Source organism: Sinocyclocheilus anshuiensis, unplaced genomic scaffold (genome assembly GCF_001515605.1).
Source record: "Sinocyclocheilus anshuiensis isolate Anshui unplaced genomic scaffold, SAMN03320099.WGS_v1.1 scaffold1170, whole genome shotgun sequence".
Lineage (NCBI taxonomy): Eukaryota > Metazoa > Chordata > Actinopteri > Cypriniformes > Cyprinidae > Sinocyclocheilus > Sinocyclocheilus anshuiensis.
Window position 1 is genome coordinate 3,800,607 of NW_015538055.1, and position 16,084 is coordinate 3,816,690.

Here is a 16,084-nt window from a genome sequence, read left to right on the forward strand (position 1 = left end):
AAAGGATCAATGCCAACCAGTTATCAACAATCATATACACTCTTAAAAATAAAGGTGCTTCAAAAGGTTCTTAAAGCGATGCCATAGAAGAACCATTTTTGGTTCCACAAAGAACCATTCAGTCAAAGGTTCTTTAAAGAACCATCTCTTTCTTGCGTTTTTGTAATCTGAAGAACCTTATTTCGCCACAAAGAACCTTTTGTGAAACAGAAAGGTTCTTCAGATGTTAAAGGTTCTTTATGGAACCATTTAGACAAAAAGGTTCTTATATGGCATCGTGAAGCACCTTTATTTTTAAGAGTGTATAGCCTAGGTATGTTCACTAATCAGCACCAGAATTAAGTTGCAATCTCATTTATTCTGCAAATATTTTACCGGCTCACATTAATAAGTTCAAATAAGACTGACAGATCGTAGATATTAATCTGTTTTATTGTCAAGGCTGAACAGCCTCCAGTCAAAGTGAGAAAATGAGAATAGTTATGTATTTTACAGCAAGCGAGAAGTCGTGAGGCACTGGAGTAAATATTGTGATGTGCAATGGAAGCCATGAGCAGATTCCTCTCTGATTGGCTAATGCTTCTGACATAAACGGAACTCATTTCATGAAAGCAATACAGTTTAGATGTTGAATTTATAAAATGAGTTAGAACTGGAAATAAACAGTTTGAATGGATATTGAAGGCCTAAATCAGTATTCAGTGAGAAAGAACAGCTCTGGGGCAGCGATGATTAAAAGTGTGTTGAGAACGCGGAGATCGTTCAGTGGTTAGTGAGTTGTGTTGGCTGGTGTGCTTATCATGCATATCATCTACCTGCGATATTACCCTCTGTGGAACAAAGAACAAACAACATATGTGTGGTTTTGATTACAATTTGCAGTATATTCATGATATTTTCATCTTACAATACATTGTATGTAACAGATGAGAATAAACATGTGACTACCGTTGATCTTACGCACCTGTGTATCGGGGCGTGGTCAGAGGCGGAGTCTATCCTCGGCTGCTGGGAAGACGGCCTACACCAATCCGGTCAATCGGAACGCTGACTCGTCGCCTTGGCAACTCAACGGCCTTCCTGCGGACATAACGCAAAGAAATCAGCCATTTCATTTAGATTACTGCTTAGTCGATCACTCACAATTGTGGATTACGGTTTTTCCCTTTTCCTTTGCAATAATACCGAGTGGAAAGACAGGTCAATCAAACGAATTTAAAGGGGTCATATGATGCGATTTAAATTTTTCCTTTCTCTTTTAGACTGTATAAAAACATGACAGCAGCGGTGGTGACAGCAGCGGCTCCACCTGTCACTCAAGTGGCCACGCCCTTAATTATGCAGAACTTTAAGGCTTAATATAATTTAAATGGATGAGTTATAAAAAAAAATTCACCCCCCTCACAGTTGTCATGAAGGGCAAAATTAGCTATATAGACCAAAATCATTTTTTGAACCAGGCTGTAAACGTTTTTTTTCTGCTGTAAATTTGGGCATTTTAACATGGGGAGTCTATGGGATTGACTCCCTTTTGCAGCCAGCCTCTAGCGGCCAGTCGATGAATTACAGTTTAAGTCACTTCCTTGTTGGCTTCACAGAGAGAGCGGGAGGTTGCCGCTCGGTCGTCACATGTGGTTGCCTCAGGCATCACAATATGGTAAGGGACGTAACATTTCCGTCACATGCTTGAGGAATTCGGCCAATCACAACGCACTGGATAGCTGGCCAATCAGAGCACACCTCGCTTTTTCAGACCGATGAGCTTTGTAAAAATCGACGCGTTTCAGAAAGGCGGGGCATAGAGGAGAAACAATAATGTACAGTATATGGAAAATAATGTGTTTTTTGAACCTTAAACCGCATAAACACATTTCATTACACCAAATACACAAAATAATGTTCTTTTTAGCAGCATCATATGACCCCTTTAAGGCGAGTATCACGAATACATGATTGGAAAACATGAATCTGGACTTTGTGTTAGATGTGATTTTCCTGAAACAGCTGAACATGTTTCAATAAAGTGCAAAGGATATGATAATGAAAGATTACAATTTACAGAAGCACTTAGAGATATAGGGATTAATCAGTTTTCACTTCAGAAGTCGTTAAACAAAAATGCAGCTGTAAAAGTGTATAATATACTGTTGAAATATCTCAAAGATTTAAATTGGAGACCCTTTTTGTTTTTTGTCTTTTTAGTCTTCCCTTAACGGCGATGCTCCACACTCCATCCCAGCAGGTGGCGGCGGTATATGCACCTAAAGCTGATTTGCCAACCGCCTTAATACGTCAAAAAATAAGAAGTATCATGAATAGATGTTTTCAAAAAATAGCATACTAACATACGACTCTGTGGTATCCACCTTACTTTTTAAGTACTGTAAGAGCGGGCACGGCCATTTTTCTAAGTTGAATGTGCGAGGCTTCCGGTATCATCGCTTCCAGTTATTTTTATCTGTACAATTCACCTGGTTATGCTACTTGATATTTCTGAGAAACTGGTATTTCTCACATTATATTAATGTATTGTCATAATTATAAACACACTGGTTTGTAGCACAAATATTTTTACCGTTTACGGCACTTCCTTATTCTTCTAGTTATTTATCAATAGCAGCTAATTAAGTGTAATCAAATATGCCTACTATATACAAAGCATGGACAACTTGCAATGCACTCAACTTGACCTCTCATTTCCAAAGTGATGAATCAACCGGAATTCTTGGCATGATATTTAACATCTTTTTTTAATCATTTCATCATAGTGAAAATAAAATTTTTTTACACAACAGTATTGAATAGATGACTTGATCAGTCACATACATGATAAGGTCCATGACGCCACTGTAACATATTGTTACACTTAGTATTAAAGTAAAAAAAGAAAAAAAAGCACTCTAAGAAAAGTTCATAAAAATTTGTCCCAATCTACTGTTTATGTGAATTTTCTATACTGATTTTTTACAGGTGGTTTACCTGTATTTTGAATTACACATTGCATTGTGTATTGTTTAGGGTTTAAGGAAATGTCCATAAATTTAACGAAACATTTACTTGTAATTTCTACTATACATTTCCCCCCCTTATCCTACAGGTTTTTTTTGATAAGGTGAGGGTATACTGAAGTATTTTTAATATGCTAGTTTTCCAGTACTACTAGTAATAGTCTATTAGTATTGCTACCTAGGGTCAAAGGTTTCTCTTAAACCCACATTTGTTCTATGGTCATACCTCGATTTTTGTCTGGAAAACCTGAAGATTTGGAAAAAAGATCTGGAAGATTTCTTGAGAAAATGTAGAAGTAGTAACAAAATCCAACATTGACTTTCAAGTTGAATATCTTTGCTGAGGATCCATGGAACAGTCAAATAGCTACGAAGTGGTTTTCGTGAGCTTTCATGTGTTTATCAGGCTCATGACAGATGGATTCGGGTGTTGAGATTTGATAATGCATGGCGTGGTGGTTTCGCTGCTGTTTTTGGCTTCTGTCCTGATCTTATCAAGTGCTGAGGATCATTTAGATAGAGCCTTGTCAGAGCCTCAGGCCATGCTGAGTTACACTGCATGTTCTGTCCAGCAGGGAGATCAAATCATTCAAAGAGATAAAACAGTTTTGATCATTGACTGGAAGTCCGGTGCTACAGTCATCAGCACAGTTGGACTCTCCGTTCCCATAAATCAGCATCAGACACTTATTATGTCATACAAAACCTCAATCCACACCACAGTGACTCCACCCAAGAAATATAAGTAACTTTAACTGTGGGCTACAGACAAAACAGTAATTGCACTTAGTGAACTGTAAAAGCACAAACAGGCTCATGCAAAGCTATCAAGCTGTGCACGACAGACTTCAGCCAATAAAAACTGTACATGTTCGAGCCACAGCCAGTCAAAGCTACCTATGGTTCATCATCTGTTCGGGATCATAGCAAATAAAAACTGTGTTTTGTATGTTTTTCAGACTTTGGGCCAGAGCCGTCAATAAAATGTACAGTGCTATGATTCAATTGAGACAATATGAATGACATATATGAACAATTATTGTTAAAGAACACCAATAAGGTATCCAAGGTATCAATTTAAAAATGTATTACAATTTGTAAAATATTATTTAATTATTATTAATGAAATATTTTAATAACAAAAATAATATTTTATTAGTTATTTACATTATTTTGCAGGCTAAGGAGGGAATAATTTTTACGTCTGTTTCCAAACAAAAAGAAGAGCGTTTCCTTTTACTCTTCTTTCTCACCTCTGCTTGTTGCTTTTGGGATCCATGGTGCTGATTGACAGGCGATCAAGAGGCGTGTTGGATCCGGGGAAGCTCCGTTTCCTCTTGGTCTCAATGACATCGTTCTCCAGTCGGACCAACTGATCGTGCAGGAGGAGTTTAGCGTTCTTCTGCTCGGTTTGCCCTCGCTGGACACTGCGGCCCTCCACAACAGATGGTTCCACATACTAGATTAGAAATGGAAATGCATGGTGTAATGCAAATTATGTCTTAATCACAAATTTTGTCAGAAAAATCACAGTCTTCCTAAATATTCTTCCATCTCTCTGATGGACAATTAATCTAACACCATTTTAAGGTGGTAGCCTGGTTTTACATGGGTTCTAGCTGGTCCAAGTTCACTGGATCCAGCTGGTGGATATGGTTTCAACCTTTGTCAAGCAAGTTATAGCTGGTCGACCACCTTGGAATAGCAAAAAACAGCAGCTTGAGCACCTTTGAGAGACCAACTCAAGACCATTTAAGACACAGTAATAAAGTTTTATTTCACATGGAGAAACAGGAAGACTGGGTGACCCAGTGGGTCAGTTCTCAGACAGGTAGCTCATGTTCATAAGGAGAGGGTGATGTTTGCATCCTCCTGTGGAGGCTCTCTAGGGGAATCCCCACTGTATTTACTGAGCAGTCAGACTGATGACAGTTTATCATCTCTCACTTGTACCAGTTAGTCTCATCACCTACATGAAGTCTGTTTTTGTGTTTCTGAAGACAGGCAGAGTGAATTTCCCTCACAAAACAAATAATACAACCTTATTCTCTCTCTCTCTCTCTCTCTCTCTCTCTCTCTCTCTCTCTCATACAGTATGTATATTTATATATCAGCGAGACCTGGACTCACCTCTGATCTTTCTTGGGGTACATGAAGGCTTTCTGCACTGCAGTGGAACAAGGTCAGTGTCAGCAGACCGGAGAGCAGCACACATCCACAGCCCATTATCTACAATACAATTACAATACAATTAACAATGTGATTATTGACAATCGAATATTATATAAAACCATTAAAACATTTGGGGTCTTGGAATCTCTTATGCTCAGCAAGGCTGCATTTATTTGATCAAAAACACAGTAAACGGTAATATTGTGAAATATTATGACAATTTAAAACAGCTGTTTTCTATTTTAACATATTTTAAAATGCAATTTTTTCCTGTGATGGTAAAGCTGAATTTTTTTAGCAGCCATTTCTCCAGATCCTTCAAAAAAATAATACTAATATGCTGATTTGCTGCGTAAGAAACATTTCTTACAATCAGTGTAAAAATGGTTGTGCTGCTTAATTATTTATTTATTTTGTGGAAACTATGATTGAGTGTTAATGCATCCTTGTTGATTAAAATTAATTTATTAAAAAAGGTAGTAGTAGCAGCAGCAGCAGCAGTAGTACTAGTAGTAGCATATATATATATATACATATAGACACACACACACACACACACACACACACACACACAGCAACATAATTACAATGATTACAGTTTTTATGTCTCTGTGTCAGTGCATTGTCAATTGAGCTTGCGCACACACACTTCAGCTTCAGCACCGTGTTGAATTACTGTGATACAGGGCGGTGTTTACATTCATCCAGACTCCATCTGTGAAAATACACTCTGACTGGGCGGTCCGGCAGCCGCGAGAGTGTGAGAATGCTTCTAACACACACCCTCTACACAAACACATGAACTCAGCCCAAACACACACTCTGACCTGCACCCCTAGCTGTGTGTCCCCAAAACACACTCACTCTTAACCACACTCACACAAAAACATCCTCACGGCGGGACTGCGCGTTACTGTAGTTTCGCATCACTTGAGTAAATGTTTTATATAAATTTATTTACAGTAAATATAATATGAGAATACAATTGTCTTAGCTTTTTCACTTTTTTGATTTCTAAAACCATGGTATTCAGATTATGATGCTGCACTGAATCTTACATTTTAACTGCCGTCTGCTGGCAGATGTGTTAAATTGCAACTATAGAAATGACATGATATTTGTGACACTTTCCTTTAAACATTATTTATTTTTAAATTACTTATATATAAATGAAATAAATGCAAAGTCCAGTGACTGGTAAGAACCTCTACCACATAGTAATAGGTAACCTAATAATAGGTTACAGATAGATAGATAGATAGATAGTGCTTAAAAGTGTCTGCTAAATGCTTAAATGTAAATGTAGATAGATAGATACATTGTAAGAAATATTTTTCTAAGTTAGAAATAAAACAGATAGAATATGTTTTAGCCAACAAGAAAATACGATTTCTTTCTACTTCAAAATTTAATGTTTAATTTAATGTCTTACTTGCCATGTGTTTGTAATTAATTGTGACGTTTGCTAGAAATGTTTAAGTGAAAATTGTTTCTACTCAAATTCTTTTTTCAGCATAGATAGATAGATATATAGATAAACATATCTAAGATAGACAAATATCAAAACAAAGCTAAATGTAGTATTTGTGAAATTCTGACCTTGAATCCTGTAATTCATGGTTTTCATAACCCATTATTAGTTTTGACCTTTTATCAATTGTTAATTTTAATTTTTAAACATGTATAACTAATTTTCTCACCAAATATGAACACCTGCCACAGTATTTCTCCTAGAAATTTTTCAAAACTCTTCTGCAGGATTGTAGAGTATCTTACAAAAATGCCCAATAATGCATTTCCACCTATCATTTGACCCAGTGTCCCGTTCTTGGCATTTGAGGTCTGGTGCGCTGAGCACCGGACCAGATGCGGCCCCTCTCCTGCCCCACGACTGGGAAAATGCATTGTCCAGCAACATGGGCTAACTTTAGCATTTTCCGTCCCCAAAAATAAACAACTCCAGCCATCTCCCATTGCCCACACACACTTCACTGGACACCCTGCAAACACACACACACACATACACTCGCTCTCTCAAAGATACTCTCAATAGTTCTCTGATACCAGACATGATTTCACACCTCTGTGTCACTATTGCAGTAATGCAACATCAACAGGATGTTTCCGATACTGGTTCATCCGTAACCCTGGAGCTCAAACAAATTCACAGTTGCTTATCAAACAGCAGATTCTGTACCAACGAACCAGCATTATTCTACTGCGACTCCTAACAAACGTCTTCAAATACATCTTCAACACCTGTCTGCTCACCTTTCCACCCAAACACACACACTCACACTCACACTTACACAGCCCTGTAGGAACATGCAGGTTGGTCTTTCTCCAAGGCTCCTTACCCTTAATCTGATTCGGTTTCAGTCACACGGGGATGGACAGATGGACACTGTGCAGTTCCTGGAATTTCTCACGTTCTCTGCCTTTGCTGGTTCCTGCTGTTGTCTTTCCCGGTTTTATAGGCTCTCGCCGGGAATCTCCACTCCAATCGGTGGTTGCGATTGCTCTGACATCATTTCTGCAGGTTTTCCACTGTGGCTCGCCCTGAAGCCGCTCTCCCCAACTCTCTCATCTTCATTATGATTACAAACTAATAGCAACCCGAGGGAGCAGCTGGACACGTTTGAATGTGCGTGTCACTTCTGTCTCTTTCTGTCCTTCTTTCTTGGTTTACACTCAGCCAAAAGTGCCTAGAAGGTCAGCTTCTAACTGAGAACCTGCTGTGTTTCCACAGGTTTGAGAGTGTGTGTGTTGGAGGACAGTGTGTGTAGGTGGTTTATCTCTCTTTGGCATACAATCCTATCTATTGTGTATAAACTACACTGTATCTGGCCACATGAGTGTGTGTATTGATGGTCCTTGATGACCTGCATCTTGTAATTCACTCAACTTTTCTCTTGGACTGAGAAAGTTAGGTAGTGTTAGGTTGTGAAGAGTTCCCCAGCAGACTGCCTGTTCTCACACTATATTTATCTGCACACACAGAGCTCATCTCTCTTTACTCCCACTGTTAAATAAAGAGCAGACCGGGCAGGCCTGTCTACCACACCAAAATTTCCACAGAGACCCTATGATGATCCCTCTCTCTCTTTCTCACTCGCTCCCTCACTAAGATGTTCTCTCTCTCTCTCTCTCTCTCGCTCTCTCTCTCTTTCTCACTCTCTCCCTCGCTAAGATGTTTTGGAAAATCAGAGGACACCAAAGAGGGGAAGCCAGGAGACGTGCATGTGTGCATGTACAGATATAATCAGCGTCTTTGTCTGTACCAGAGAAAAAATGTATTGCTCTTTCATCGCTTAAAGACTCAATGGGGTTCCAACAATTCCCTAGGAGAAATAAAAATAGACAAAATGTTAATTAAACAATAGAAAAATAGACAACAGTTGTCTTTTGACAACAACTGACAACATACAGTAAGAGTGCAGAACTAAGATGGTTTGCATAGCTCAGATTATTTGGTCTTGGTATAATTTGACGAAAAATTTTGATTGTATACTTTGAAATCTTCGACACTCTGAGCATAGTTTGAGACTTAAAACTCGGATATCTTTTGAAAGTCTGAAGGAAATGTGTGAGATTAAAAGGTATTTTCTCAGGATAATAACCTGAGAAGCAGAAGACTTAACAGTGCAATGTAAAGGAAGCAGCAACAGATCTTTTGCACCATATTATGTCAACCATCAGAAATGGATTATTGAAAATAAATAAAAAAGTATAATGGTTGGACTGAGGCAGATCTGAATGCGATCTTAAGGTCAATTGTAAGAAAGTGCAGAGGTTAAAGTGGACTAAATGACTGGAGAAGTCTGGCATATGTCAGAAGAGAGAAGTTTGTTGTGTCATTGAAAGATCAAGTTATGGTATTTTTGACTACAAATTACAAGGTCAAATTGAAAAAAAACAAAAAAACAAACATGCATGGGTGAATCATTCACAATTAAATCAATAACAAGCATTTAGAAAGTAGATTGTTCATTCCATACCAACTTTAAAGCAAATGTGTCCATTTGATGTACATCTAATTTCATTGCTGTCTAGAAGAACCAGTTAAAGTAATATGTCTAATTTGTTTAATAATTATTCTTTTGAATAAGATCTTTTCAATGAATCACTTGATCCAGTTTGCGAAAACCTGAATGATTCACCAATTCATTCACAAATCAGACTGAATCAGTTTTCAAACTCACTGACTCAGTTATTTGGTTTCAGCCCATTAGAAGTGAAGATTATCACCAACTTAAATTTGGTCTGTTTGCAACACAAAGCTACGGCTTTAGAGGACTAGCACACACATTTTAAAATCATTTTATGGTGCTTTTTATTGCTTTTGAAAGCTCCTGTCTCCAATTGAATTTAAAAACGGTTTAAAATGTTTTCTTTTGTGTTTTACAGAAGTACATAAAAAGTCGTGGTTTGGAATGGCATGATGGTGAGTAAAAATTTTTTTTGTTTTATGGGTGAATGATCTTGTTTTCTTTAGTTAAAACCTTAGTCTTATGGGCATGATACAGAAAATGAACAAGATGAAGAGCAAAATCCATTATGGTATGAAAAAAGTGAGAGTGAGAGATTGAAAGAAAGAAATAGGATGAAACGAGAGAACAAGAGAGAGGAAACCTGTTTCTACACTTATTGAGATGTGGATCTGCAGTGTTCCGTTACCCAAAATCCTTAGGGTGAGGCCAGATCTGTGTGTATAGCGACCAGACTCAACACAACCCCATTTAACTATAATCAGACATGAAGATGTGTGTGTGTGCGTGAGATTGAATCTCTGTTTTTGATCGCTTATCGTCAAGTCTATCGGTTGGCAAGCTTCTCGCTGAGACTCTTACATCCAGGTGGATGTGAAATGAAGAACACCTCTTTAATTGCACGCATTTGCTATTGTGTGTGTGTGCGTGCAGCTGAATATCTCTTGTGGCTCTGCCATTTAACGTTGTGTGGTGTCGGAAGCGTCTCCATGACGATGCTCTTTTAAAAGAGGAAGACCGTCATGTCTGGCCCGAGCTTTCAGGATCCCCATGCTCTCTTGAACATGATAGCTTTCACAGTGATCCAGGCATCGCATGAGAGTGAATTTGGGAGTTTTGAAAGTACCCTAAATAAGATAATTCTTGGGTGCACCAACGTACACAAGCATACTTCGCAAGATCTGAACAATGATCCAAAAATTATTGTCATATAATCAAATCTATAATCCAAACATAGTCAATAAAGTTAGGATTTTGTTACGTTGATATGTTTAGATTTATATAGATAATGTTTGAATATTTGGTAAAATTTTTCTTACTAACTAAAATGTACTAAAATTAATGAATATATGATAAAACACAAACTAAATATAAAGGATTTTAAAATATATATTAAACAAAAAATGTTATTAAAATGAATACTGGCGTACTTGTACATTTTGTATCACAAATAATGGAGACGCAATGACCTGTAATGAAAAATTTTAATGAAACCATACTGTAAAATATGACACAAAAAAAAAACCTCAGGATATAGAAAAATGTAGAAAATATGTTTTATTTAATCATAGTCAAGTCAGGATTTTGTATAATAAAATCTATAAAATGTAAAAAAAAAAAGTAGTAATTTTGATTATGAAATGACAAAACATTTACTAAATACAAAGGATATTTTCATCAACATAAAAAACTATGACTAAAACAATAAAAAATAAAAATTAATACTGGAGTAGATGTATAAATGTACATTATGTGTCACCAATAATAAAGACAAGATGAACCATAATGAAAAATGTTAATAAAAACATACTGTTGGCCAAAATATGACAAGAAAAAATAATACCGCAAGATCTAGAAAGATCTAGAAAATATATGGTTTATTTAATCATAATCAATGAAGTCAGGATTTTGTTAAATGTTAATATGTTTAAAGTACAGTAATATATAAAATGTTTAATATTCATTTTAATTTTGCACTTTATCGTCAAGTAAAATGTAATTTTCGCCAACTGAAATTGTTATTTTAGTAAGATTAAAATGAATGAATATAACAAAGGATATTTTCATCAAGACATAAAAACAATGACTAAAGTAAAAATAAATTTGTAAAAATGAATACTGGTGTCTATGCATAAATGCACATTATGTGTCGCCATATCGTAGAAGTTGCATTTGTGAACTCAGTTTGACTTTTGTACGTTCATGGTACATGTGCGTGTGAGAAGACTCTCGTTTCGGCTACGCGGCGCCCTGTCCCATCTCAGTCTTGGCCTACATAGTGTCTATTCAGAGCGACGAAGGGTTTGCTCACTGTGAAAACACACCTGGCCTAATAATGACACTACTAATACAACAATAATGTGGGAGTAATGTCAGAATAATGTCGGAAAAAACAGCCAATCCCCATGCTCGTCATTAATGGGACCCTCTCCGATGGTGATGTCATCCATCCCACCTGCCGTAGCGAAGAAAGGACTTCCGTGTGCTCCAAGGAGACGGGGGTCATGGGGTCAACCACTTAGCATTCGCGTGAAAGGAAGGCTAAGAGTAGCCAAACTAGTCACCGGAGTGATGTTCCCGCACCCAAACACACTCATGGTAGCCCGAGCTGGAAAAAGTGAGCATGTGGCCGTGTAGTTACGTGCTACGCTAAGCATGTAAAGGTGGCTTTCTCTTCCAGCTTCTGCCTCCCGGCTCTTCGCTGTGTTGTTTTAGTGGTCTGATCCTAATCTCCTTTGAAATGTCAATTTTCACGTAATCAAAACACCATCTATATTTAGTTTCCTGCAGGCGGGCCATTATGTTTTATGTGCTATGCTTGATAGCCTAGACGTACACACTCATTCGGACATAACCTCAGCTTTAAAAACTATTAAGAGCTTGTCGTTTGGATGCACTCTGTAGCAACCTTTATGAAAGGTCTCTGTGGTATATTTGAGTCACTTTTGAGGCAAATTTCTTTTAAAGTTCACTGTAATTGTGGCAACTGACAGGATGTTAGCGCTAATGCAACTAGCTAGTTTCTATGGTAATTCCGCCCATGTGTTTACAATCACAGAGATTTTTTTTCTTGATTTCAATTGGTGTTTCAAAAATCCTGGATTGCATCTATGGGATTCTCTCTTAAAATATGCTCTGTTTTCCTGGCGATCCTTTAAAATACAGATGATAGCGGTGTGTGCGCGAAAGAGGTGGATTAAAAGAAGCGCGCAGCTGTGCCGAGCGACTCTGGGAGGGAAACCTGATCAGATGAGAAGTCCGGACAGAAGACTAAACAGGGTGCAGAAAATGAGAGAAAGAAGGCTCTTTTTTTCAGTCCGCAGATACAGCGAGATAGTTTTCTCAGGCTGTTGTTTTAGCCACTGAGAGAAAAACCATGTGTGTGTTTTTCCATTTTTGTGTGAGAAGACCCTGAGAAACAGAGAAATTCCCACTCTCTACTTAATACCTTTGTATGATGGGACTTGTCATTTGGCCGGCCGCAGGGTTCTGTGCACCTGTCCGAAGCTTAAGCTTAAGAAAATGGCATGCTGTAGAGCAATGGTGCTCAACTGGTGGCAAACAGGTCTGGTCTGTAAGGGTCATGGACTGAATAACAAAAACAGGTTGGAAAGGTTGTGCAGCATGACCTCTTCCTCAAAAACCATGAACAAAACTACACAAGATAAAAGACAATGCAACACGGATTAAATATGGCTTCACTTGCAACAAGGTTAAACAGTTTGTCAATGGCAATGCAAAAAAAATTCAGGAGCATAGAAAGTGAATACTGTAAAAACTGTTCATATCATATTTCATTTTATTATCAGTGTCAAGGTTAAATGTGTTAATATAGGCTACCATTCTTTTTTTTTAAGGAAATTACTTCCATTTAGCAAAGATGCATTAAATTGATCAAAAGTGACAGTAAAGACATTTATAATGTTACAAAAGATCGTAAATAAAAATGTATTGTTTGCAGCACAACTTTTTTCATCATTGAAAATAATAATAAATGTTTCTTGAGCAGCAAATCAGCATAGAATTATTTCTGAAAGATCGTGTGACACTGAAGACGATGAAAATTCAGCTTTGTCATCACAGAAATAAATGACATTTTAAGAATATATTCAAATAGAAAACATTTATTTTAAATTGTAATAATATTTCTTAATATTACGGTTTTTACTGTATTTTTGATCAAATGCAGCTTTGGTATAGCATAAGAGACTTCTTTTAAATAATAAAAAAATTCTTACCGACAGATGTTAAACCGATTTATATATAGGTAAACTTCCCGTCCACCCACCTCCCCACTCCAGCTCTCTGCTTCTCTGGGAGGAAATTGGGGTTACGCTCTCACCAGAGGGCCAAATCTAAAGTTTCCCCACATTTATTCTGAGGGGAACCAAAGCCAGAGCAGTGCCTCGGGTTACGGCTCTGACTGAGAGAAAGACACACAGAGAGAGGTAAGGATGGAGTGAAGGGAGTCAAAGGGTGAAGACGGGAGAAAAAGAGGATTGGAAAAATCTGAGGATTGTTCACCTAAATGTGTGCCATTTGTGTCCTTTGTATAAATATGGGTACAAATGATTATAATTGATTAGCTGATGCCAACTTCACAATGTATTTGTACAGATTAATAGAATAAATATGAATACACTATTGTTCAAAAGTTTGGGGTTGGTAGGATTGTTTATTTGATAAAAATAAGTGATGCTTAGGGTACTTACAGATATAGCAATCAAAATGATAATTTTCTTTCAGAAATCATTATAATATGCTGAATTGGCGCTAAAAAAACCATTTCATATTATCATCAATGTTGAAAACAGTTGCGCTGCTTAATATTTTGTGGAAACTGTGATACTATTCAAAAGCCTGGGGTAAGTAAGGGGTAAAAAATAATACTTTTATTCAGCAAGGATGCACTGAATTAATCAAAAGTGACAGTAAAGACATGTATAATGTTACAAAAGATTTTTATTTCAAATAAATGCTGTTCTTTTGAACTTTTCATTCATCAAAGAATCCTGAAAAATTTGCAAAAATATGCAGTAGTTTTCAACATTGCTAATAATCAGAAATGTTTCTTGAGCAGCAAATCAGCATATTAGAATGATTTCTGAAGTTTAACAGACAAAGGAACCATTATTAATAACTGAAATCGGCAAAATATTTTAAAATATATTAAAATAGAGTTATTTAAAATTATAATAATATTTCACAATATTGCTGTTTTTAATTTATTTTTGAACAAGATAAAAAATGCAGCCTTAATGAGCATAAGAGACTTCTTTCAAAACCAGTTCTTTAAAGATTCGACCATTTTTTGTATATAGGTAAAAATAATCATAAATATTCAAATACTGTATGTTAAAATGGTCAGTTTGAGGTTTTTGTTAATTATAGAACTGATAGGCAGACCTGAGTCACAGAAGATATAGAAAGTTGGAGAATCTTTTAACTTTAGCCATTTAACAACCACCTAGAACACTCTAGCAACAACCTAGCATCCACCTAAAACGTCTAATTTCATATAAACTTACTATTACTACCACCAAATACAGCCTAGTATTGTGGGCATTTTCTTTAACAAATGTTAAAAAACCGTAGTTTTGCGAATGTGATTATTTTGTCCCTGTGTAAAAGCCAGGCAGAAGTTGTGTGTGTGTGTGTATGTGTGTGTGTGTGTCTATATATATTAGCGTGTCTTAAATAAACATGTGCATCAGCTTTAGATGGTCTATGAGCTTCCTCTTTACTTGCGGGACTGATTTGCATTGCAAACAGTGAGAGGCCCCAGGGCAGCTCTCTGGATCACAGCCACAATCAGCTGTAAACAGCTTTACTGACACACAGTATAATTTATGAAGTGTGTTAAAGCCCTCAGCGCTGCCAATCATTCTCGCTCACACGCACACATGCTCACACATACTTAGAAGACACACTGTCTGAAAAAAAAAAAATTGACATTGCATTCATTCAATACATCAAAGCTAATATCTATAAAAAAAATTATTAGTTTTCTGTGACAAATCTCAGTCATAGTCCTGTTTTAACTAGCAAATTCTGAAGATTTGGAGGTGAATTAAAACATTTACATTTTAAAAATGTAAAAAAAGAAAGAAAAATAATAAAATTTGACAAATGAATGCTCAAAAAGAAAGAAAAAATATTTTGTAAATCAGAATTAATGTCCTGCATGTCCTAAAGTGATATTTGTTAATTACAAATCACTATGAGGCATTTAGGTTTGTAAAGTATAGCCTAAACCAGGCCTGTCCAAACTCGGTCCTGGAGGGCCGGTGTCCTGCAGAGTTTAGCTCCAGCCTCCAACCCTAATTAAACACACCTGAACCAGCTAATCAACTCTTACTAGGCATAGGAACTTCCAGTCAGGTGTGTTGAGGCAAGTTGGAGCTAAACTCTGCAGGACACCGGCCCTTCAGGACCGAGTTTGGACAGCCCTGGCCTAAACACAATGCATTTCATTCACCTTTCAGTTTAGAAAATGGCATTTGGCGTCCTCTAGTGGTTACAACTATAACATAGTTAGCCTATTCAGAGGGTTTAAATTTGTCGAAATGTGTGAATTATTGTGGCAAAATTCAGATATCTAAAACTTTTTAAACAAAAACGTTTTTAAATATACTTTCCATATATAAGTGAACAATACAGCAGATGGCGACATATCACCGCTACCTCATACTAATGGCATTTCATTCATGTTGTGTGAGTGTGTTTACGCGTGCATGTGTCGGGAACGTTTCCCATCAGGTTTGTAAAAGGCTTGTAATTTCTGGATTGGTTCCTTTTTCCTCCTTTGAATCTTTTTTTGTCCTTCTCTTTCTCATGTCACCCCTTCAGGCTTGGCCCCTGTCCAGATCTAACCCTTTTAAATCTGGCACACTTGGCGTCCAACACACACACACA

General features: G+C 37.0%; 1 protein-coding gene across 2 annotated transcripts; it reads right to left on the reverse strand.

Annotated features, from left to right (window-relative positions):
* Positions 1 to 446: 446 nt before the first annotated feature.
* LOC107683459 (osteocrin-like) lies at positions 447 to 7,630 on the reverse strand. Of its 2 annotated transcripts, none has more exons than XM_016479513.1 (5): positions 7,538 to 7,630; positions 5,139 to 5,237; positions 4,262 to 4,467; positions 965 to 1,080; positions 447 to 830 (listed from the first exon to the last, which is right to left on the reverse strand). In XM_016479513.1, exons 2-4 carry the CDS (start codon positions 5,232 to 5,234, stop codon positions 996 to 998), a joined length of 387 nt encoding a protein of 128 aa, XP_016334999.1. In that variant the 5' UTR covers positions 5,235 to 5,237; positions 7,538 to 7,630; the 3' UTR covers positions 447 to 830; positions 965 to 995. The 2 variants fall into 2 exon arrangements, with proteins under 2 accessions (XP_016334999.1, XP_016335000.1); XM_016479514.1 differs by lacking the exon at positions 7,538 to 7,630 and adding an exon at positions 6,881 to 7,010.
* Between the last annotated feature and the right edge of the window lie 8,454 nt (positions 7,631 to 16,084).

Bases quoted from the DNA above. Each gene is read 5' to 3' on its own strand.
- LOC107683459 (XM_016479513.1), bottom strand. From the start codon at position 5,234: ATGGGCTGTGGATGTGTGCTGCTCTCCGGTCTGCTGACACTGACCTTG. The intron at 4,468-5,138 runs GTGAGTCCAGGT...TTTCTAATCTAG, and splicing joins TACCCCAAGAAAGATCAGAG to TATGTGGAACCATCTGTTGT. The intron at 1,081-4,261 runs GTGAGAAAGAAG...TTATGTCCGCAG, and splicing joins CCCAAAAGCAACAAGCAGAG to GAAGGCCGTTGAGTTGCCAA.